Source organism: Panthera pardus, unplaced genomic scaffold (assembly GCF_024362965.1).
Source record: "Panthera pardus isolate Hobbes unplaced genomic scaffold, ASM2436296v1 HiC_scaffold_17, whole genome shotgun sequence".
Lineage (NCBI taxonomy): Eukaryota > Metazoa > Chordata > Mammalia > Carnivora > Felidae > Panthera > Panthera pardus.
In genome coordinates, this window is record NW_026526732.1 from 64,725,957 (window position 1) to 64,749,885 (window position 23,929).

A 23,929-nucleotide genomic window follows, 5' to 3' on the forward strand; every position below is an offset into this window, starting at 1 on the left:
GTGTATACACAGACAACTCACATGCACACTCAAGAAATTTCCACTGCCTAGGGGCTAAATTAAGGGCATATTTAAATTTTTAACAATCTCTAAAAGGATGATGTATTTTCCTTTTCCTTGATTAATCTGTTTTGTTTGTTTGATTTTGTTTCGTTTTCTTGCTTTCTGGTGACTATCTGAACCTGTCTCTTAGGTTAGAGATGGCTGCACTACAGAGCTTTTCTGTCGAACTATCTGGAAAGAGATGAAGCCCCATGTTCTTACCTGAAGAATTTTTGGTAGCTTGAGAGATAAACCCTGGGTTGTGGCTTCTATCACTGCCTTCTTGGGAAACTTGGGAACTTTGAGCCTTGGATTTGACTAGAATAACTCCAGGTAGCTACCTGCTTCCTGCACGCGCACTGAGGACTTACCACTCCCTGCTTCTTTCTGCCTGTTGCCCTATGAGCTGGCACCAATTGTTATGTCACAGTCCTGGCTATATGACTTCACTTAAACATAGACTCATCTGGTCTTTTGAAATCTTCAATTCAAAAATGAAAAGTGGATAGAGATTTCGAGAGTTGGATCTAAAACTGTATTTGAATATCGTAATCCAGAACAGGAATTCTCCGTGGACCAGATGGACTAGGGGACATTTGCTCCTAGAATTTCTACTTGAGGCCATTTCTTCACTTTATAAAGTGGGGCGAGAGAAGAAATGTTCTCTCTGAACTTCATTTGTTCCCAGACAAAAACTGTTCTTGTTCTAAGTGCTAAAGAAATTATATGTTAATATTTTCTGAGATTGAACTCAGGTACACACACACACACACACACACACACACACAACAAACAAAAAAACCCAAAAAAAGTTGAGTTGGGGAAATGTGTGCATTGCTATTCACCTGAATTTGATGATTTAAGATGAGAATGAGGGGCACTTGGGTGGTTCAGTTGGTTTAGTGTCCGACTCTTGATTTTGGCTCACATCATGATCTCAAGGTTCATGAGACTGAGCCTGGGTCAGGTTCTGCACTGACAGAGCAGAGCCTGCTTGAACTTTTCTCTCCCTCTCTCTCTGCCCCCTTCCCTGCTCATGCTCTCTCTATCTGCCTTAAAATAAATAAACTTAAAAGATAGATATGAAAATGAAAACATGGTGAGCAGCAGCAACAAATCGATTCAGTGAAAGGACACAAGTACATTCAACTAGTAATAGATTGTAATCCGCATGACCCTACTGCTAGCCAGGCATTATTTTTATCCTTTTATAGGTGAGGACGTAGAGTCTCGGAGATATAAATTGCATATGTTCCCCTCTAATTATGGGGCCATCACCGTCTTTGTTTACACCCATGCTTCCTGAGAGGGTAGTCTACATTCTCTGATACAGCTTCTGACCCTCCTGCTTTATCCTCCCACAGTTGCAATCTGTCTTCCACTTGAACCACTCCACCAAAAAAGCTTCAGTAAACTCATAAAAGGTCTTAATTAGCCCTCCAAAGGGCACCGTCTTTAACCTTACTTGAGATTTCTCATCTCTTTCCATGTCTGTTTCTTTTTGAAATTTGCTTTCATTAAATTTGGTTTCACTAAGTTACATTCTCTTGATTTCCTCCTTTTTTAGCACCATCAGCCTCCTCTCCGGTTATTCATCTCAGCCTTCCCTAGAGCTATGGAAACCATTAGCAATTATACGACTACCAAACCTGTGTTTTCAATTGTTATCACTCTCTGAGCCTCCAGACCTGTTACCTGTTGCCTGTTGGCCATCTTTTTCTACAGGTCCCCAGGCATCTCAAACTGAACGGTCCCTAATAAAGCTCCTCATCTTCTCCTCACTTCAAATCCTCTCTAAGGGCATGGGCACAATCATCCAAGCCGTCACCTTAGACTGTCCTCACTTATTCTCCACCATCCCCATCAGTCATCCCCATCACCAACTTCTGCTGGTTCTACTTTGTTAGCTCTCCCTCAAATTTGTCATCCTCCCTGCACTCTGGTTCTCACCTTTCCCACTTGGATTACTCGATCAGTCGTAGAACGACCAGTAGCTGCCTCAGTCCAGTCCCCTTCTATCATTTCTCTACATCACTATAAAACAGTATTTTAAAATACCAGTTTATCAAATTAGAAAATACCTGCTTCTGGAGCACCTGGGTGGCTTAGTCGGTTGACCCCCCAGCTTCGGCTCAGGTAATGATCTCACAGTTCGTGGGTTCAAGCCCCATGTTGGGCTCTGTGCTGACAGTTCAGAGCCTGGAGCCTGCTTCAGATTCTGTGTCTCTGTCTCTGTCTCTCTGCCCCTTCCCTGCTTGTGCTGTGTCTCTCAAAAAATAAATAAATGTTAAAAAGAAAAAAGAAAAAGAAAATACATGCTTCTTGCAGAAAACGTGGAATAAGAATTGAAAAAAATAAAGAAAATTTAAAATGACTTGCAATCGAAGAGACAGCCACAAGTCAAATCTTAGCCCAAATCTCTTTAGAATATTAGGTATGTACATGCAGAAAACTATACAAGGACATTTATACAAATGTTTATACGGTATATTTAATTAGAAAACCAAGACCACATTATATAGAGTTCTGCATCCTTTTTTTTTAACCTAATATACCATGAACAATTTTCCAAATAGAGTATCTTTAAGGTGGTTGTGAATAAAGGCTGCAATATAATGAAACACACGAAATATATTATGGACTAGTGGTCTCTCTTCTTTCTGTCTCTCTTGCTTTCTGATTTGTTTTCTTCAACACCAAAACTTACCCTGAGCGTTTATCATGTATGAGTCACAAGGACTTAGATTTTGGTGAGAAAGGGGGGAAGGAGAAAAATATAAAACACTCACTTTAAGTTCATTTACATTTATTAGATACTATTTAAACAACTGTATTTTCTATACTTACCATGTGTCATGTCTTCAAGCAATTAACCCAGTCTGTAAGTCTGCATGGTAGAGTTAGGTGAAAGGTATATTTTAGGTGAGTAGACAAGATCAGTAGGAAAGCAATTTGATCAAGTGCTTTTTCTTCTTCACATTGAATGACAAGAAACATATGAGAAACCCCATAGGACCTTTGTCTTAGCTTGACTAGTCAGATATAGGTTTTTTGGGGGGCAGACTAGCATCTGAATAAAAAAGAGTACTTCAGAGCCAAGGAGACTGCCTCCTTTCTGGGCAAGGCAGTCTGTCCATGCTCCTCTTCGACTAGAAGCTGGGGAAAAAGACTTGTACATATCAAGTCCACATTTTACTTTTCAGACAGGAGAGACATTGATTTCATAAATAATAGTAATTTTAAAGGATTTTGATATGTTCTCAAACTGCCTTTTAGAATGGGCAGTCTTTCTAAGAGACAAATCTAATTACCTTATTTTCCTGGTTAACCTTGTAAAACTCCCCGTTTTCAGGATGATGGCTAAACTTTTTCGCTTAGTGTACATATAAGGTAGTTCATGATCTCCCTCTGGTCTCTCCAGCTTCAGCTTACAATGCTTCCCCAGATCATTTTTCACATTTCTCATACTTAGGGTTTCCCAAATGTCTCATTATTTCATATTAGTTCATGTCTTAGTACTTCCCGATCTCCTCCTCTCTCTCAGAAATGCCTGATTTCACTGGGCTTGTCCTACTTTTCTGTCAGGACTCAGTTCAGGAGGTCATCTCCAGCCTGTTCAGTTCCCCTCCCCACTGTGCAAGACAGTGGACTTTCATTTCTTCCCCCATAGTATCCTCTGCTCGTTGATTCTTGCCATCTCCTTGAAACAAGGTGTATTTATTTTTCATACTTTTACTTATTCAACTAACATATGTATTTTTAAATTATTTATTTAAATGCAAGTTGGTTAACATACAGTGTAGTATTGGTTTCGGGATAGAACCCAGTGCCCAACAAGTGCCCTTCTTAATGCCCATCACCCATTTAGCCCATACCTCCCCTACCTCCCCCATCTAGCAACACTCAGTATGTTCTCCGTATTTAAGAGTCTCTTATGGTTTACTTCTGTTTTTATCTTATTTTTCCTCCCCCCGCACCATGTTCATCTGTTGTCTTCTTAAATTCCACATGTAAGTGAAGTCATCTATTTATTTGTCTTTCTCTGACTACTCAGTGATCAAGAAGAAGGAAATGTTGCCATTTGCAACAACGTGGATGTAACTAGAGTGTATTATGCTAAGTCAAAGTGTATTTTTAAGATTTACATTTGTATTCCTAGTTCTTCGTAGTCATACGGGATCCAGGAGATTGTTGAGCTCAGGATTGAAATTCACCATGTCTCCCTTTCTTCATCGCACCACAACACAATCTCTTTCCTCCTGCTCTGTAAACACACATCCACGATGTGGATTAGTCATATTACTAATCACTGAAGAGAAATAGAGGTGCAAATAGAGGCAAACCTGGTAAAACAAATAATAAAATACTGGGAACTTATAAAAATTTAATACATATTCAAAGTAGTTATTCCTTCTTTTTTGGTGATGTAAATTGAATAAACACTTTTTATTTGTGTTTCTGTGTATTCTGTTTCTAAAAGCCTGAAAGTCAAGGTTTCTTTGTTAGATGGTTTGGAACAAATTTTTCCCAGGTTCTATTTAATTTTTTGTTCAGTGTCGTCTTCAAAGTAGAGCAACTTGTGTGAATCTAGGCCATTTTAATGGCCACTTTAATGTGGTCCTAGATTTCTGTGGAAAATGTGCATCTGAGTTTATGTTTTTCCTTCATCTCCCATATATACTGGGGTAAAGGCTTCATTGGTATTAGTCAAAGAAAGCAAACCTTCCATGGTCTCCAACCTCTACCCAACTAACATGTTAATTCTTGATAGAAAAAAAATGTCCCATTGGCCCTGGGATGAGTAGCATTTCTGGGGAAGCAATGAACTCTTTGTTCTCATACGCTGCAGGGATGAAGTTTTGGTGTGATGGTGGGGTGGTCCGGAGCCAAAGGCCAAAGAATTCTTGAAGACATCTTTGGTGCAAAAGGTGATTTATTAAAGTACAGGGCAAGACCCGTAGGCAGGAAGAACTGCATGGGGTCATGATGGGTAACTCCTTACATACCTTCAGGTTGCGAGAGGATCAAGGATATAGTATGTCTCTAAGGAATTTTGGAAGCAAGGTTTCCAGTAACTTGAGGGGCTAGCTGTTGCTAAGGGAACATTTATTACCATTTAATAAAACCTTAGTCATAAGAGCCTTTAGATGTATACTGAGGGGCCATAAGCTTGGAGTATGATTGCCAGCATGTATCTTGGGGCAGTTAAGATAAAGGAAGTAAACTTACAGGATCCTGGAGGTTGGGATAATGTGAAGCTAAGGTTCTCCTTTTGCCCTAAAGAGTCATCCTTGAGACAGCTGAGCTCCTAGAAGGAGGTCACTCTGCCTGTTTCAAGGACTTGTCAATGGGCTGTAGGCAGTAAGGGAATTTAATTTTTCATTTGCCTTAGATTCCCACATTACCATGGCAAGCACTTAAACTCTTTTCCTTTGTTCTTGGGTAGCCAGAAGTGTCCAAGGAGTATCACTCATATTCAAACGGGGGGGTGGTGCCAGCTTGCATTTTGCCCTCTGCTTGCCCCATGCTCCTTCTTCACGAACAATCACTGTTGCACTCTGACCTCATCTTTGGTGCTTTATGGTCTGACTAAAACACACTCCTTAAAAAGTTCAAGATGGTTCTATATTCAAATTAAGCAACTTATACATTTATTATTCTGATTTCATATCAGTATCTTTTCTGAAAATTCACTGATTTTGATAAGATAGGCCATGGTTCACTGAATCATTCTGATGGCTAGAAGTGGGTTTCCCTTGACTCTTCAGAAACATGTGGTCTGGAGAATGGAACACACGAACACATTATTCAGAAAGCTCTATTGTATCTGCAATAGTAGGAAGTGGCAGATAAGAGTATAGCTGTACATTTGCTGACATGTAGCTAACTGAAGATGATTTACTCAGGTAAAATGGTTCATGACTGGCAAACTTTCATGGAATGAGACACTGAGGACTATAGAACTATTTTTGTGCAAGAAAATATAATAAAATCTTTAAATATATTCAGGAAAAGAATTTTAAAATGTGAATACGTTACATGTAACATATGCATCAATTAATCCTAGTAGTAATTAAAATAATGGAAGCTCCAAAGTACCACAAAATTTAACAGAAATAGGCAACTTTATTTTTAATAACACTCTTAAATCTTCCCATCAAGATCATAGTAGATAACCATTTAAGAATTTTTATTTATCAGTGAGATTAGATTTTTACATACAAAATCAGCTATACCACTTTGTTTTCAAAAACAATAAAAATTGTTCTTATTTACTGTGAAAAATATGAACCATTTTGATAAATGAAAAAAAAATTAATGTAATCAAGACAATCCTTTTCTTTTTATTTGCTTGGTCGTCTCTCCTATTTTTATGCCTACAAATTAGGAAGGCCAGAATGATTTTATTTGCTTCATTGTTTATGACCTAGTTTGAATCAAATGTGGATTACTCTGGTATCTGCTGAAACATAAATGATAAGTTCTTAAAGACTGGATAAAACCTTAGGTTTGGTTTTTAATATTTTGAAAGCTGAATAAAAAAAACTACCTGGAGTTTGTGGTCACTGAGGATTTGTCATTTTCTTCCTTTGCCCATATGAAAATACATTAATAGAAAATTACCAGTGGAAAAACATTTTTAAATTTAGGTTACATTCCTATCAACTTTAATAATAATGTTTAGTTAGCAATTGTATCAATTTCTTTCACTCAATATTAACACTCTGTCTGAATTAGAGTAGAGGTAGACTGATATTTGTATTCAAACATTTTGAAACAGGAAGTTTTAAATGCCATATGAGGAATTATATAAAATAGTATTTTAATATTTGAAATTTAACTTACTATTATATTCAAAATAAGTTTCTTTTTGATAATAATAAATTGTTGCTTAAGACTCACTTGCTTGAAATTATTACACCAAGGAACTATTTTAGTTACTTTTAACTACTAGTAGTCTTTAGAAAACAAGAATACCTATTTTCTTACATGGATTTCCATATTTGGAAAAAAAAAAAGTTTCAATGACTTCAATGCACTTATAGATCCTCCTACAACAAAGCATTAGGAGCCAGAGTGACTACTGATATAAGAAATAACATTTAGAAATGCAAATTGGGTTAAAGAAAAAATACTTGTATTACATTTTTAGTTATTCTAATGTGATTTATATCTATTAAGAAGTAATTTTTATTTTTTCTCTCACTCTTGTTAGTGTCTTGTTTTACAATAGACCATAGCAATAAATGGGCCCCTCTGGTGTTTTTCTGCAGCTGTAAAGGCATCCCTGAAACTGTCAACCACATAAAAGTTCACTCCTGTGGGGGCAATGGGAGGCCCTCTATCTGCCAGAAATAAAAGCAGGGGCTTAGTAATAAAAAGTTCTTCTGCAAATTTCTGTATTTTAGGTTTGAAGCATTGTCTATTAATTTTCAAATACACGATTTTTATTGTTGACACCAAAGGGTTTTTTTTTTCCTTTTTAAAAAACACATGGCCACATTTTAAGTTTCCACCTAATATGGGTATAAATATAATAATGTCACTTGAAATCTAACAACACAACGAATGAGTCCTTTTCTAGAGATGAAAGATATCAGAAAATTTATTCTTCATTTAGCATCTGAAAATAAAACTGAAATGGTTAATTTTTAGAATTATATTGTGAAAAAGAAATCTTCCATGGTTGAACCCAATTTATAAAATTCACATTTTTATAAGGTTTACATTGAATACAACACTACTGTTTAAACTGAATTGCGTGTGTGTGGGTGTATGCATGGGGGCATTACTGGGAGGAACTGAGGACTGTGAAATGAACACTTTGTGGTAACCACTCACCATATTAAACTTTGGGAAAAATGTATACTATATGATAAAAGTAAATTAAGATCATTACTCTTCTGTCATAGATGACTTCCTGGATTTGAGAACAAGGTCTTTAATGGATGAAGAAAGTTCTTGAAGCTCTTTACGAGTAGTATTGGTGATATCTTCTTGTTCTTTGTCTAATTCATCACTCAAAGGATCATCTCCCTGGCCAGTCTTCTTATTTTGACTAACTAAATGCTTTACAACTAAACCTTGATACTTTACCAAAAGAGTATGCTGATCCTGTGAAAAGAGAAAGGAGAAGAAAAGTTAACAAACATTAAATTAATTTTCTGTGGAACAAGCATGATTTGTTCAACCAACACCGATCTTTATAAATCAGTATAATGATCTTAAGTAGAAAACTGAATCAAGTAAGGTCCTTGTTGGCAAGTTGACAGGTTAGGGGTGATAAAACATGAATACAGATCAATTTAATGTAAACCGACTTGGCTAGGTTCTATCACCAGACATTTAGTCAAAGTTATATGGAAGTTCAAAGAAGCCCAATTACTTTTAGCTGAGAAGTTTCTCAGAAGAATCTGTGCAGGGTAAGACTTTTTGAACTGATCCTTGAACAATAGGTTAAATTTACATAAGCTGAACTGGAAGACTGGACATTATTACATCTTTTGTGAAAGCTTAAATTTCCAAATTCAGAATATTTTTTTTTACTATAGATCCTGTAGGATCCCAAAAGATTCTTGAGCTATGCTGAGTTTTTAAAATCAATCTTCTATCACTGTTCACATTCTTCAACGGGAAATCATATTAACATGTTTTGTGTCTTACTGTTTACGATGATTCAAACCTATCCATTCAAAATCTTCAGAATCTAAAAGCTTTAAAAGTTTCGAGTGCACTGACAAGATGATACCTCTGGAATTTTACTACTGAGAAAGGCGATGATCTGTGGGACACATCTTCCAGGTGCATGGAGCATGCTGTGGGTTGAGAACTGAAACAGAAGGACTGATGTGAGGTGCAGAATAAGAGCAGGGTCTTCTGTGACTTTTAGCTGTTCAGCCAGTGCTTGTCGATGCTGGAACAATATCTGCCTAAACAAAAATAAAATCACAAAACACATTATCATATTTTCACCAGCTCTCACCAATTTCACTTCTTCCCTTCTGTATTCATTTTTAGCTTCTCCAGTTTAGTTATCTAGCTCCATAAACAACTTAAGGGATATTTTAAATAGGAAGTATAGATACACTTGACCCTAAATGGTATGGATAAACTAATATGCTAGAGAATGATACAGAAAACTAGATAGCAGGGATACTCAAGGTATACTTTTATTTTAAGTTGTTGGGAATCAGACAGAAGTGCACTAATGCACTTAAGCTTTCTATAGCAGGTCTCAAAGCCAACATAAAGTTCCCAGGCTTGATCTACTAGGGGATTAGGGAACCTTGCTACCCTATCAAAATGGGTCAGAGAGGGAGACCTATGTATTGAATACGATTAAAGGTATGCAGCCATTTGGATCCAAGAGTTCTCTGTGCAAGATCCACACAGTCATCAACTTCAGACATGAAATATCATACATCGAAGAATCTGTTAATAATGTAGATTAATTGAATGTTGTTACCGTTCCCTTTTTTTGTCTCCCCTTTTCACCATAATATCACAAGCCTCTGCTGCAGAATCCAGACAAGAAAGAAAGTCTTCTATGCTCTGAAAAGGTATTTAATGCCATAATTTACTTTTATTAACAGGTTTCCTAAAGAAATACAGTCATTTAATACTGTTCTATAATATTACACCCTAAATACAATTTTTAAAAAGGTCATTTTGTTATTAAACTTGACATTGTGATTTAGGACTAAAGAGGATAAAATGTCCCCAGCCTGTTCTCCCCCTTCACCTCCCAAAGAGATTTAGTTTACAATTATTCTTATAAAAATGTACTCAAAGGTCATAAATTCTAGCCCCATTATCTAAACAGAATCCAACTTACCTTTTCATTCAGAGAGCTATGTAGTTTTGTGAGAGCTACTTTGGTTTCTTCTGATAATTTACTTAAAATTTTTTTTCTTACCTATAAGGGGAAAAAAATTCTTTTGGGATTGTGACTTTAACATGTGGTGGATATAAGATCAAACAAAACAAAACAAAGTATATTTGTTGCTATAATAGAATACTGAATAGAATTTATCTTTGTTTTTGAGTTTTAGCTCTCAAACTAGGGATAAAAACATGCCAAAAGCATTCTAATATCTGAAAGCTAGCTAACAACCAGTCAGCCAATGAAGCTAGATATAGCTCTGCTCCTCCCTTCTGGCCCAGCAATGTAAGAGGAAGATGGGGCAGGGGAGTGGCAGGGGGTGGGCCGAGGGAGGAGGGAGAGAGAACCATTTACCTTGTGGGTAAAAGAGAATTTGGGGCAAGAGGATACTCCCTCTCTTTTTCATTGGGGTGGGAAGAATATTCTTCCTAATGCCAAGTGAAGGGGGTCTCACTCTTGAATAAAGTTTAAGAATGCCTATAAACTAGAGAACTTGCTCTATGGATGGACAGTTGTTATGGTATTTGGTGTGTGGTCTTTTCAGCACCCCGTCCACACAGATGTGTCTCAAGAAATTTGGTGGCATTCTTGACCCATCTGATGGCCCTACCTAGTATGAAATTTCTGGTGGAGGCCTACTGGAATGGCTTGGCCAGTAGGCCCTGAAAGTTACAGTGAGTCTTGGAAGACTAGGGCAACCTACTGACTCCCCGTCACATGGCACACTAAATCCTTCCGTAGCCCCCAAAGGGCACAGGACAGGACCCCATGTATTTCTCACAGCAGAAGTTGGCACAGAGGCAGGATACATGAACTGCCCAAGCATCTGGAGATTCACTGTCAAGCTAAAGGAGGAAGGGGGACAGTACTTTGCTGGGGTAGACAGGAGAAATAACCTGTTTGGAAGTTTAGGGGGTGGTCCTTGCCATGAGAGGGTGTCACATGCTAAAAAACTTCCCCCAAACAACCTATGCCATCTATGTGGCAATGGCCACATCACGAGAGACCACAGCATTGGACCTAGGTCATAATCAGTGATATGCAGTCATTCTTATGAGGCACTTTTTGACTCTTTCATTTTTTCTAAATCTCAAACATTAAGTGGATCAGAGAAGAAGGACAGAGAAGAAGTAGAGGAGGAGAGTTAGGGACAGATCACACTTTTCCTTCTATAGGCAACTAGGAGCCACTGCCATACCTTACATTTCAAGAAGGGAAGGAATTAACTTTGAATTTAGTTTGAGATTAGAATTTTAACAAATAAACTGCAATTTATTTAAATATTGAACAGAGATGGTGCCAGTAAGTGAAAATGACTGCAGAGTTATGCAATCAGGCCATAGCACTGTTAAGGGATTTGCAACTCAGCAGGAGAAAGGGATGTGACACCATAATAATTAGGAAAAAAAAGAAGTGTTGATTCTAAAGTAATTAACCATCATTACTTTCAAAAGACCGGTTATATTACCAATTTGAACTAAAAATCTGACGGATGTTTTCCCTAAAAACCCTTTCTTATATTTTACTCTCCTTTAGACTATTCCTGGTGTGAGAAAATAAAGCATGCTTTTATTTTAAAACTAAACACATCAAGAATGGCAAACAAATCACTATCATACTTCATTTGTGATGGTTGCAGGATCGTCTACTGCCATCATTAAATCCGAAGCTAAGAAGTTGAAAATGAGGTTAGTGATATCCGTACACACTGTCTTCAGCAAATGCTTTGTAAGAGTAGCTTGCGTATCATCTGGAAAATAAAGGTGTTTTATTAAAATGAATGTCCAAGAACAATTATGAGAATCAATGAAAAAAACAGCACCAAGTATACCTGTGAAGAACTTCACCCCCTTTTCAAAAAGCCGAATGTTATTATACAGGTTTGAAACCTCTTCTTGCAAGTCCTTGATAGTGCGCTTTCGACCAGTTCCAGAGGCAGAAGAAGTTGAAGACATGAACACTGAACGCACCACCTCGAGGTAAGTTTTATTAAGAGGTCTGTGCACAAGATAAATATATTTAGTTTATTAAAAAGTACTGGATTTATGCATCTAAGAAATTTTGCTTCTATGGAAATAGGCCTTAAGGGAAGACCTCTATATTTTTTAAACAAACAAGATTAATTTGGAGACTAGTTCCCAAGAATTTGTCCTCTAAGCCTAGGACTTATCACTTAAATACATTTACTTTTCTCCGTCTTACAGTACTCAAAATTATTGCACTAAAGACAGTAAGAATAGCAGTAACAGAAGTTTCAATTCAAATTCAAATTCAATTCAAAGTAGTTTTTAAAAGTTAATTTGGAGAATAGACTATAAATCTGTTTCCCATCCTTGGGAATAACAAATTTTCAATTTCTAAATACTATAAAAGATAACACATTAAAAACTTTATGCTCAACAACTCAGAATAGATTATTTTATTTTTATAAAAAAATTTTTTTAATGGTTATTTTTGAGAGAGAGACAGAATATGAGCAGGGGAGGGGCAGAGAGAAGGAGAGGAAGGCACAGAATCTGAAGCAGGTTCCAGGCTCTGAGCTGTCAGCACAGAGCCTGACATGGAGCTTGAACTCATGAACCACGAGATCATGACCTGAGCCGAAGTTGGACGCTCAACTGACTGAGCCACTCAGGCACCCCCAGAAAAGATTTTTTACAAAGTAATGGCAAATGATTAGAAGTAACTACTCCATCTGTTTACATATGAAAAATATGATTATTTAATATATTCATGTACAAAAACATTCAGTGAAATGAAAAAATCTCACTACAAAAGCTATATTCTAAATTCAATGTTAGATGCACTGGGCTCCTGGACTGCATTTATAGCTTACACACTGGAACTACCTTGAGGGAAAATCACGTTAGTTAGTAATGGTCAAGTTATACACAATGTTTTTCACTTCTGTAAAATAAATTTAGCTTGGCTCAATTACAAGCTAGTGCTGTCTAAATTTATTCTCTTTGAAGACAGTTCGTTACTTTATTTCTCCCCTTTTTTTAAAAGTGCACTGTTTACTCTCTGTCAAGTCCAGATAGAAAATGGTCTTTTCTTTCTTTTAGATGTTCCTTTTCACGCTATGTTAGAGAGCAGCCAGCTATTATGTTGGTGTTTTTCTCCCAACTAGTACTGTAACATCAGTGAATGAGGATGCCTCCACACTCTCGCCTTTTCTTTCCTATATTGCCTTCCCCAGAGCACTTACATGTTTGTTGAATTGAACAGCCTCTACAGGCAAACAAAATCTGCAATTTGGTGGCTAGATTAAGTTCTAAGCTTTGAAAAGAAAAGACCTAGAGTATATGTTTTCTATGATCTTGGTAAAAATTTTTATTTAAAACCTCTGAATCTCTATCATAAAACAGAAAAAAATATGTTTTTATACTTACTTTATTAAGTACTCGGCAAGTTCAGAAATAAACTCCTCAGGGGCATCTTGTACGTGTTTTCTTAAAAAATCTTCAATCTCATCCTGGAACATAAAAGTGATCTCTGGCTTCTTCTTTCCTATAGTAGAAATGGGCAATGTGAAAAACAACAAAACCATAAAGCAACCTAAAAGCAAATAAGGTTCAACATATTTAATAAGATGGTAATTCATTCACTTCATACCACAAAGACTCTGATATTGCCAATGTCAAATAGCAATAACCAATGAAAATAATTTTAAAAATAAGAGATAGTGGCATCTCTTTTGAGTAATAATTTCCTAACTTCATTTTGTGACTGTTTTCTGAGTCAATTAGAAAATCATAAAGATGTTTTCTCCCCAGTCTAACTTGGATGGTACAAATAGTTGAAAATCAAGGAAAAAAATCTTTTAAGAAAAGATAACTTCGCTGTTGAACAATATATAATGAGCAGAATTTCTGTCTTTATAAAAATGAATAGGCACTAAAAATCAAATCATCCTTGTAAGCTACATAGGATCTTCAGGAAAAGTCTTTATAATCATGTGAACTACAACTCTGGTAGAATTAAGCTAAAAATTGTCTTTGGGAAAGGCACAGATGAAAAGAATCCTTGTAATTTTACACTCATAATTTATTCTTCTTCTTACAAAAATAATTCCATACCAAGGAAAGCTTGTATGCAGCTAGTGTAATGGAAATAATTGTTAACTGTGCATGCCTACTCACCGACTTGGAGAAGTACAGGTTGCAGACAAAAGAAAGCTAACAATATTTCCGTTATTAATTGTAAAAATATAAAAGTGATTATTTCCAGCTAAATTTGGTTATTGTAAAACCTTAGAAATAAAAATAAAAAATAATAAAATAAATAATAGCTCAAAAATCAATCTTCACTATGCATCACAATCTAAGTAGTTGACATTATAGCTTTAGAACAGATACACCCATTAGAAGAGATAGACTATCCTTTCTTTTTGTGATTTGCTATCCATTCCTGATCTTCCACATCAAATAGTTTCTGCTTTGTTTGCTTTCTGCATGCATGTTATAAGTTATTACATTATATTTCCATATAGTAATCTTTCACACTGAGTTGATGCTGTATTTTAGCTGAGAACCTGATTCCATCCCCCATTGCGAGATTATAACACAACCCCTTTTCAAAAGCACTGAAATTATATTTTTTTAGGTAGAATGGTTTTGCTACCTTTATAGCCCCTCTCTATAACCTGTGCACAAAAGAAGTAACACATGCCTCATTTAATAATTACTTAAGGCTACAGATAATAGAAAAATATTTTATTAAATATCCCTTCTCTCCCACCCCTAGTACATCTGGGGAATAGAGAAATTCATTTACTAATGAAAAATTAAAACCCACATAGGTCAGTCTTAATACTAGTTAAAATAGGAACAGGGCTACTAGTTTCTATGAAGATAGGTTTTTTAAAAAGTTTTTTAAATGTTATATTAGAGAGAGAGAGAGAGAGAACGAACACAAGTTGGGCAAGGGCAGAGAGAGAGACGGAGACAGAATCTGAAGCAGGCTCCAGGCTCTGAGCTGTGAGCACAGAGCATGATGCAGGGCTCGAACCCACGAGCCATGAGATCATGACCTGAGCTGAAGTCGGATGCTTAACCGACCGAGCCACCCACGCGCTCCTTTATGAAGACAGTTTTAATTAATATTGTTTTATGCATGCTGAGAACAGTAGCTATTTTTATCTATCTTAGAATACTTTAAAGACAGATCTTAGGCAAATACATTATCACTAGTAGTGGCACACTAATAACTGAAGCCCATGTCAACTGATTTCTACGCCTCCTGGCTCTAGCCCATACAAAATGAGCTCTGTGGAAGAAGTAAAATAAAAATTTCAGATTATTATCATTTCAATGTTTCTTCTGTGTTTACTGGGGAAAAGGAAGAGGGAGGTATCACATTTGCATTAAGTAAATTTATTTACAACACAAACATAGAAGAATCATAACTTTACTTAGAAAAACTAACACGTCTCTTGCTAACTTAACAATACTGAATAATAACAAGTCTTGGAAAAGGAAGATGCATATACTAATTCTCTTCCTTAAATAGAAGCAACCAATCACTTAAGTGTTACCATAAAACTTAAACATGCATAATATTAGTGTTTCCTACTTGAATATGCAGAAATCCACTTTTGTAAAATATTATAATTTGTTTTGCATGGCAGCGGGAAACCATAAAAGTGACTATGCAAGCTGCAACTGTGCAAGGTGTTCTTAATAAACAATGGGAAAATTTGATTGTTCTGTGACCCTTTAAAAAATGTTTGTGAAAACATTAGAAGTTCTGCTGGTTATGAATATAAAGGGAAATGAAAAAGAAAACTAATAATTTAGCATACTATAATTTAGCTCATTAGAAACCCTGAGCATGAAAGTGTTTGATTTCTTTGTAAAAAACTTATCAAAAATAATCTCAGTGGTGCTTGCTTCTTCTCATCCTGTGACTTATATTCCAGAGCAAGCATTTTTCTGTGGCTTGGCAAGTTGTCATACTCCTTTTTTAACTCCGGATCAGCTTACTGCATTTTATCCTTTGCCCTTTCAATGTTGTGAAACATCTCGTGAGAATTCCTTTATTGGAGGTTTTCTGCCAACCTCACCCCCTCTAAAACATTTTCATCCTTTCTGTCATGATCACTTTCCCCATTTACGTCAGTTAAGTGCGCTTCTACCAAGCTCCTCAGGCTGCATACTTGGTCTCTTGAACAGGGCAATACCAACGTTCCCACAGTCAGCTACTTCTTCCTTAACTCCATTTATTCCTGATTCATATTTTATTTCCAATGTTATCACTTTTTCTTTGCTGCATTTTTGTCTGTGTTGGCCGGTTCCCTTTTGATTATCCATTTTTTTTTTTAAATTTTTTTTTAATGTTTATTTATTTTTGACAGAGACAGACTGTGAGTGGCTTAGGGCAGAGAGAGAAGGAGACACAGAAGCAGAAGCAGGCTCCAGGCTCTGAGCTGTCAGCACAGAGCCCGACGTGGGGCTCGAACTCACGAGCTGTGAGATCATGACCTGAGCCGAAATCGGACGCTCAACCGACTGAGCCACCCAGGCGCCCGATTATCCATTTTTTAAAATGTATGGATTCATCACTGGGAGACAAGGAAGCAACACAACTACGTGGGGTGTTGTCTGAGCATAAAGTGAGGAAGAGAGGCACAGGGATCCATCACTGACAAACTCTGAAATCAGTGATGTGACTATCACAGCTCATGATGTACCTGGGTTATTTATGTGCTCATCTGTGGACTGAGGAGCCAGCAGCAAATTTGTACTTTATGCGATTACTCACAGCTGATACACGCTGGTAACTCAAAACATGAACCATGTTGTTGGGGGGCTGGTGTCATCAACTAAACTGTGTAACTGAAATCTGTGTCCACAGAAACTATGCAAAGCGAGGACTTCTTGTATAAGCGTATACACGTAACAGTACGCATCGTAAGAAAATGTTTAAAATCATGCACAAAGGAAGAGTAATAAAGCTACATACCAGTATGAGATGACTCATCATCACTATCCTCTTCTTTTCTTCCTTTCTTCTTGATTTTTTTAATTTTGTACTCTCTGGCATTGCCACCACCACCTCCTCTCACACTTCCACTGCCCTCTGGTGGAAGAGGATACTCATTAGTCTTCCCTAACTGAATTACCATTTTTAGAATGATGACACTACATTGTCATATTTAACTTTACAGCAGAACAAGAAAAGCCAAGTAATTAACTTTTAGGTGCTACTTAAGGTTAGAGTTTCTTTATTACGAAGTTTTGTAATTCAGTCAATAAAAAATTAATAAAGTACGAAATCTGTTGAACTTGAGCAATTCAGAGAGCTTACCTGCTCTAAATACAGTCTCTCCTTCCTTCTCCAAAGACATCTCTTTTCTGTAGCTTTGTCTGGCTTTTTTTTGACCAAACCCATTCCTTTACCTCGTCTTCTACCTTCCCCAAAAGAAATGTGCCCTCATTTGCTCATTTCTGTTACCACAGCCTCATTAATATCTCCATTACAGTATTTCACAAATTTAATTACCCTTGGTTTTGTCTTCTTGGTCGAAAGATTATTACTCATGTTTATAGGAGACATCCTGAGTCTTCCACCACTGAACAAGACAATGGACTCCTTCAGATAGGAAGCATGTCTCACTAATGTTTGTATCCTTGGGGTTAAAGCAATGCTTGACACATTAACAGGTGCTTGATAAATTTTGACCATGAATATTAAATTGGGTAAGTGGAAAAACAGAGTTATCCATCACCCATTGGCCAAATAAAGACTAAAAAATACAAATTATGAGACAAACCAAAACACTGTAAATAAAAGTAATCTTAGTGAGGTATTTCTCTACCATTACATATTTACATTTAAAGTATTTATTCAAAAAAATAGAATACTTTCTAATAATGGGATTGAAATACTGAAAAATATTGAAAATATGTTTCTTCATAAAAGATTGATTTTTCAATAAAGTAAAATGACATATAAACTACAGATCTTTTTCTAAATCCTAAGTAGAATTCCTTTAAATTTCATCAAGTCCTCTAATTGTAAGTTCTATTATTTTCCCTTGCTTTTGGGATAGAAAAATATAATTTTCAAAACACAAGTCTAAGGTGAATGTAATTTTTACATTTGGTAATAAATTTCTTATTAGGGAAGACTTATATATTTGACATTGTTCCATGCACTATACCTAAACTATTACAACAGGATAGTACTATCACTGAGATAAAGATCAGATAACTCTGAATTTTTAGAAGGAAATAAAACAGACTAGCTATTCTGACATAAGTACAATTAACTGATTAAGGTAAATTTATAAGTATATCTTCAAATAATATGATAAAATATGCATGGCTGTGATACTACTATGATTTATTGGAGTAATTTACTTGTCTATTTCCCCCAGAAGAATACAGAGAAATTTCAAAGTATCAAATTGAAAGATTTTATAGTAAAAGGTTTTTGAAAAGAAACAATCTCAAAGAAATAGAAGTGAGTTCTCACAAATAAAAATTGAAGTTTTTATAACACATCTTCATTATAGTTGGTATTTATTAATGAAACATGTTGAATATCTAATTTCATTAACCTTGATACAGTGCTAGTAAAATTATTCCTACTATATAAAGTATAGAAAATACATGTGCACCTAGAATAATTTCCATTGGCTTTTAATTAAAAAAATGAAAGAAATAGTATCTCCTTGGGAAATTTATTCATTCAATATTTTATGAGCACCTAAAATACACCAACAAGTGTTCTAAAGACTAGGGAAATAACAATATATGAGATGGACAAGGCTTCCAAACAACAAAACGCATTACAGTGATGAAAGTGATGCAAAAAAACCAGGAGATAATATGATGGAGAGTGACCACGTCTACTATTCCAGGTGGTTAGGGAGGCCTCTCTGAGGAACTGACATTTGAAGTGGAGTTCTGAATGATGAGAAATCAGTTCCCTGATTAGGGAGAGAACATTCAGGTGGAAGGAAGAGCTAGTGGTAACCACAAACTTGCCAAATTTTGAGATTCAAGAAAAAAGGCTACCAGGGTAGAACATAAAGGGTGAGGGAGTGAACAATGGAAGATGGCCAGGTCATGAAATTCATTTAGTTCTGACAAAATAAGAAAGAGTAAGTAATCACTAATATTTCCATTTTCATCATCAAAATTTAATTCATTAGCAAAAGATTTGGTTAATTTAGCAGTTAAAGGTAAATCAACCAAATGAAAGAGCTTTCAAAGGGTCTAATAAATGCAGAGTTCACTCCAACTTGTAAAAAACTCATCTTTGAATCTTCTTGATTAATAATAATTTATTACCTGTTGCTTTTCTCCTTCGTTCATCTTTTTTATCCTTTTTACTTGTGTTAATGCTTTCTAAAATGGAGACTTGTTTCAGATCTTCTTCAGTGATTAAATGAACAGGATTATTTTTCATTTCCTGAAATAAAACATGCTTTTCTTGGTAAGCAAAAATATATGGTATTACCAAAAACATAAAAGTTATTTATATAGTCAATCATTATTACTCATCCTGATTATTCTTGTTTGATTTCATTGCTAAGAACTATAGAGCTCTGTCCAACAGCTGACACTCTGAGGTGGTCCCTCCTTGCCAAAGATCAGTCTCTTCCCTTGCAGTTCCTGGCTCTTTGAATGTGTCATCAGCTAATGAGAAATCCTATCTGGTCACTGAAGAATTGATCTCGTAACATCAGATGCAATTTGGCTTGTTCAGCCGATTTGGCTTTTTTATTTTTATTTATTTAAAAAAAATTTTTTTTTACATTTATTTATTTTTGAGAAACAGAGTGAGACAAAGCGTGAGTGGGGGAGGGGCAGAGAGAGAAGGAGACACAGAATCCGAAGCAGTCCAGGCTATCAGCACAGAGCCTGATGCGGGGCTCAAACCCACAAACTGTGAGATCATGACCTGAGCCGAAGTCAGACACTCAACTGACTGAGCTACCCAGGCGCCCCGCTTTTTTATTTTTTTTAACCAATGCTTCATAGGTGGCCCTTGCTCTTTTTCTTTTTGAGTTTCCCAACTCCAATGCCACTTGGATACCTAAGTTTACTACAAAGATTAACAAAATCTACACTCCCAACCCTAACATAATGACCATGTATGAGTTGCACATTTAGTCATTTAAACTGTTTTTTCCTCTGGACTCATTCTTTACCTCTGCTTTTTTAAAAAATATGTTCAGAATAATGAACTATTTATTTCCAAGTTCAGAAACTGTTTTTCATTATGGGACAGGGCTCTAAATTTGTAGCGACAAAAGTACATTTATTTTCATGTGAAAAATGGTATTTCCCTTTTGGTTTCCTGAAGAAAAATGTTTAGGATGTTACAGTTCAAACAACAGAATCACCTTCTTTTCCTGAAGTTATTTTTGTAGTTGGAGGGAGGAGCAGGAAGAAAGAAAAACTGATGACCCTGTTTTTATTTTAATAAAAGATCATAAATAATAATGTAGCCATCTAGCAACCGGTAGCTAATATATACCAGAAATTTTGTATACATCCCTCCTTTATTTACATTTATCTTTAAGAAATGAACCACCATCATCCTTTTTTTTGAAGATATGGAAGCAGAAGGTCTATTTGTCCAAAGTCAAACAGAGAGTAAACAAGTTGAGATTGGAATTCAGGTTTACTGTTGTCAATCCTATGTACTTTTACTCTTCAATGCTGCTTTAGTAGCGGGCAAGTCATAGAAAATTATCGTTTTTTACAACTACTGGGGTGCCTGGGTGGCTCAGTTGGTTAAGTGTCCGACTTCGGCTCAGGTTATGATCTCACGGTTTGTGAGTTCGAGCCCCACGTTGGGCTCTGTGCTGACAGCGCAGAGCCTGCAGCCTGCTTTGGATTCTGTGTCTCCCTCTCTCTCTGCCCTCCCCCACTCATTCTCTCTCTCTCTCTCTCGCAAAAATAAATAAATATTTAAAAAAATTAAAACTATTAAAGAGCTTAAAAGGAATACAGATGAATACAAATTATTTATATATTTAATAAGCTCTCATGAATCTATTAACAGTCTAAGATAAATGGGCTTGTTCTACCTGTCCGTGAGCAGGCTTTATAAGTTGATGGTATTGCTAACTAGAAACACGACCTGAATATTCGTTAAAGCAGACCTGGCAGGACCTCTGCTTCTTGACAGCACTTGCTCTGAAGAACTAATCAATTTTGATAGCAACAATTTCTTTCCTCAGTAAGTTACCCCATTTGTGCATCCTGAATAGGTAAAATTAATAAGGCTCTGCTAGATTTAGTAAATATATAGTGTAGTGATTGATGGATACACTGTATACTTGCGCATTTAATCCACAGATAACATTTTTGTGGATTGTAACGTTGAATCAATACCCTTAGGTGACTTAATTGTGAAGTGTATGATTTAGATGATTTCAATTTATAAAATCAGCTCCCTAAGTTCCAACATACATGTCCTGATGGGAATGAAGAAGGGGAAAACAAATCGAGGAGAAGAGATACAAAGGAGTAATACATTAAAGGGAAATGAACAGTGTTCATTCCTGGGTATATACTGCTTACCCCATTTTTCAGAAGATGTCAGATGAGTCTAATGTGAAAGTACCATTAAGATTAGCAGGGAAAAGGAAATCTGGCATACCTTTTCAGCTTTTTGGTGCATCAGTTCACTGAACAGTTCTGCGCAGCTATTTATGAATTTTTCGCTGACTACAACAGTGTCGCTAAAGACTACAGCTGAAGCCTGCTTGCTGAATGCTCTCATCACCTGTTGAAGCAACATTGCAGCATCTTCAACTGATAAAGAACTGGGTAACAGAGGCTAGAGTAAGAAAAAGAATGAAAACAAATATAAATATAATATCATACATATAAACCATTTGTTACATATATGCTCTCCCTAGGTGACTTCAAGTCCAGTGGCCTTCAGAACCATCTCTATGCTGATAACCTCCCAAATTATATTTCTGCTTTCATCATCCCTCTGAGCTCTGGAGGTCTATGTCCTACAACTTCCCTAACCTCTCCGCTCATAGGTCTAATAGGCATCTGAAATGTCACATATCCAGAACAACACTGATTGCAGCTGCCACCCTTAGACTCCCAGCTCCTATCCACCTTTCTCCATCATCTCCCCCTCTCAATTAATGGTACTGTTCTCCACTCAGGTGATCAGGCCCCAAACTTTCATGTCACACTCAGCTCCTCTCATAAACCCACAAACAATTCACCATCAAGTCCTGATACCTTTACCTCCAAAACAGGTTTCTTCTTAGCTCTTTGATGGTCTAAAATTATCATTTTCATTAACTATCTCCCTCTAGGAAACTTTTCTGGACACCACATTCCCAGCAGGTAAAATGGTTTCTGGTACATAAATAGTACTTACTAAAATCTTTTGAATGAATAAACGAACACTTATATCTGGAATCTTTGGAAACTTGTATATTCAAAACAAGGAATTTTCTGCTTTGTAAGAGAATCTGGGCGCTGACGAGTAAATAATGGATTGGCCTCATTTCTTTCTCTTCACCCACTCTTATCTTTTCGGCATAATAAAGGCAGGTCAATACTAAACACTGAAGTAAAAGAGTATCAGGGCTAAAGCAGCTCATGTTAATACATGAGCAAAGGTTAATGAATGGATAAAAGATACAACAAATGCTACATTAATGCCTGGTGCCAGTAAAGCTGTAAATGCTTAGATAAGACTGTGAGAAATCTCAACAATTTCTGTATGGCAAGACTGATATGAGTGTCATATTGTTTGCTTGTTTGTTTTGAGATTTATGGAATTCTGGATGTTGTCTATCCATATATAAAAGGTCATTCTACCTCAAAAGCTATAAAGTCTTTAAGCAAGATTGAGGTAGTTTTTGCTATAACAATGATTGCTAGAATTTGGCTATAAAGCCAAGACTACTTTTATGTATCCTAATACTTAAAATGGCCACATACTAGTGAATATCAGTTGTCCCTGGTTTAAAGAAAAATTAACAAGAAAATGATAAAACGTACTGCAATATCAACCCATGTTCCAGAGCTGATGGCTTCCTCTACTGATGCTTCCACTTGATCTACAAGTCCTTGACCAACACAAGCTGCTTTCAAAAACAAGAGTTGTGTAGTCTTGTATCTTTTCTTTATGTAGCTCACAGCATCTGGGATTCCAAGTCTGGACAAAGCATCAAATTCTAGATATAAATCACAAATAGAATTAGAAAAGAATTCATTGGAATATAACTGTCATTCACACCTTTTAGAAATCTTAGAACGAATTAAGTTCTTCCAACACCTATTCTTTGTGAATGCACTATATTCTATTTTTCTTTTTTTAAAGAATAAAGCATAGAAATGTACCACAGTCTATTCCCTGGTTAGGCTACCTTCCCAAATTTTTATTACTAAACATATCTGTAGAAAAATTAGTTCAAATACTTCCTCCATCCCAGCTATGTCACTCCCTCTCCAACTGAGGGGTCAAAAGGAAACATGAGAACTACAGAGCAATAAAGTAGAAATGGGGCTTAAGAGAAATGTAATAATTTAAGTAAAGAAACAAAAAAGCAATTTATTTTGCTTATTACACTAACTAAAGGAATCAGACAATTTAGGACAAAGTAATTCTCTATTCTAAACTAGTAAGGGATTTAGCACATAAAACAAAAGTTAAAAAAAAAAAAGACTTCAGTTTACAGCCATTAAAGTTATTGGAGATAGCTACTGTTCTCTTTATCCCCAAATAATCATATTTCAGTAAATTAATTATAACGAAGTTCTAACCCAAGTTCATGGTTGAAGAAACAAAAGTACATTACAGAAAGCCAAGAAAACATAAGTGCAGCCTAGTATTCTAGCATACATTTAAATCGCTTGAACATTAATGTCTTATAGGTTTATCACTGAGAAAGGAACTGAACTCTTACATGATTTGAGTTGGACTATGAAACTGATCAAACTAACTGAGCAACATCTATCTATATATAAGTGAGCTACATATTTATGTATGTGTGTGTGTGTGTAT

At 36.1% G+C, this 23,929-nt stretch overlaps 2 protein-coding genes across 5 annotated transcripts in view; both read right to left on the reverse strand.

Annotated features, from left to right (window-relative positions):
* FHL5 (four and a half LIM domains 5) overlaps positions 1–436 on the reverse strand; it is a 41,180-nt gene extending 40,744 nt beyond the window's left edge. For all 4 annotated transcript variants that reach the window (XM_019442888.2, XM_019442891.2, XM_019442890.2 and 1 more), the window contains exon 1: positions 265–436. The gene's annotated coding sequence lies outside the window, so the exon portion shown is untranslated. The remainder of the gene's footprint in view (positions 1–264) is intronic.
* Positions 437–6,148: 5,712 nt separating this feature from the next.
* Positions 6,149–23,929, reverse strand: part of UFL1 (UFM1 specific ligase 1) — a 33,221-nt gene continuing 15,440 nt past the window's right edge. The window contains exons 9-19 of the mRNA XM_019442887.2: positions 22,924–23,099; positions 21,548–21,727; positions 19,225–19,345; positions 16,889–17,005; positions 13,318–13,435; positions 11,757–11,923; positions 11,545–11,675; positions 9,878–9,958; positions 9,509–9,594; positions 8,792–8,972; positions 6,149–8,157 (exon numbers count right to left, since the gene is read on the reverse strand). Coding sequence (XP_019298432.2) covers positions 7,939–8,157; positions 8,792–8,972; positions 9,509–9,594; positions 9,878–9,958; positions 11,545–11,675; positions 11,757–11,923; positions 13,318–13,435; positions 16,889–17,005; positions 19,225–19,345; positions 21,548–21,727; positions 22,924–23,099 — 1,577 coding nt within the window. The 3' untranslated portion in view covers positions 6,149–7,938. The remainder of the gene's footprint in view (positions 8,158–8,791; positions 8,973–9,508; positions 9,595–9,877; positions 9,959–11,544; positions 11,676–11,756; positions 11,924–13,317; positions 13,436–16,888; positions 17,006–19,224; positions 19,346–21,547; positions 21,728–22,923; positions 23,100–23,929) is intronic.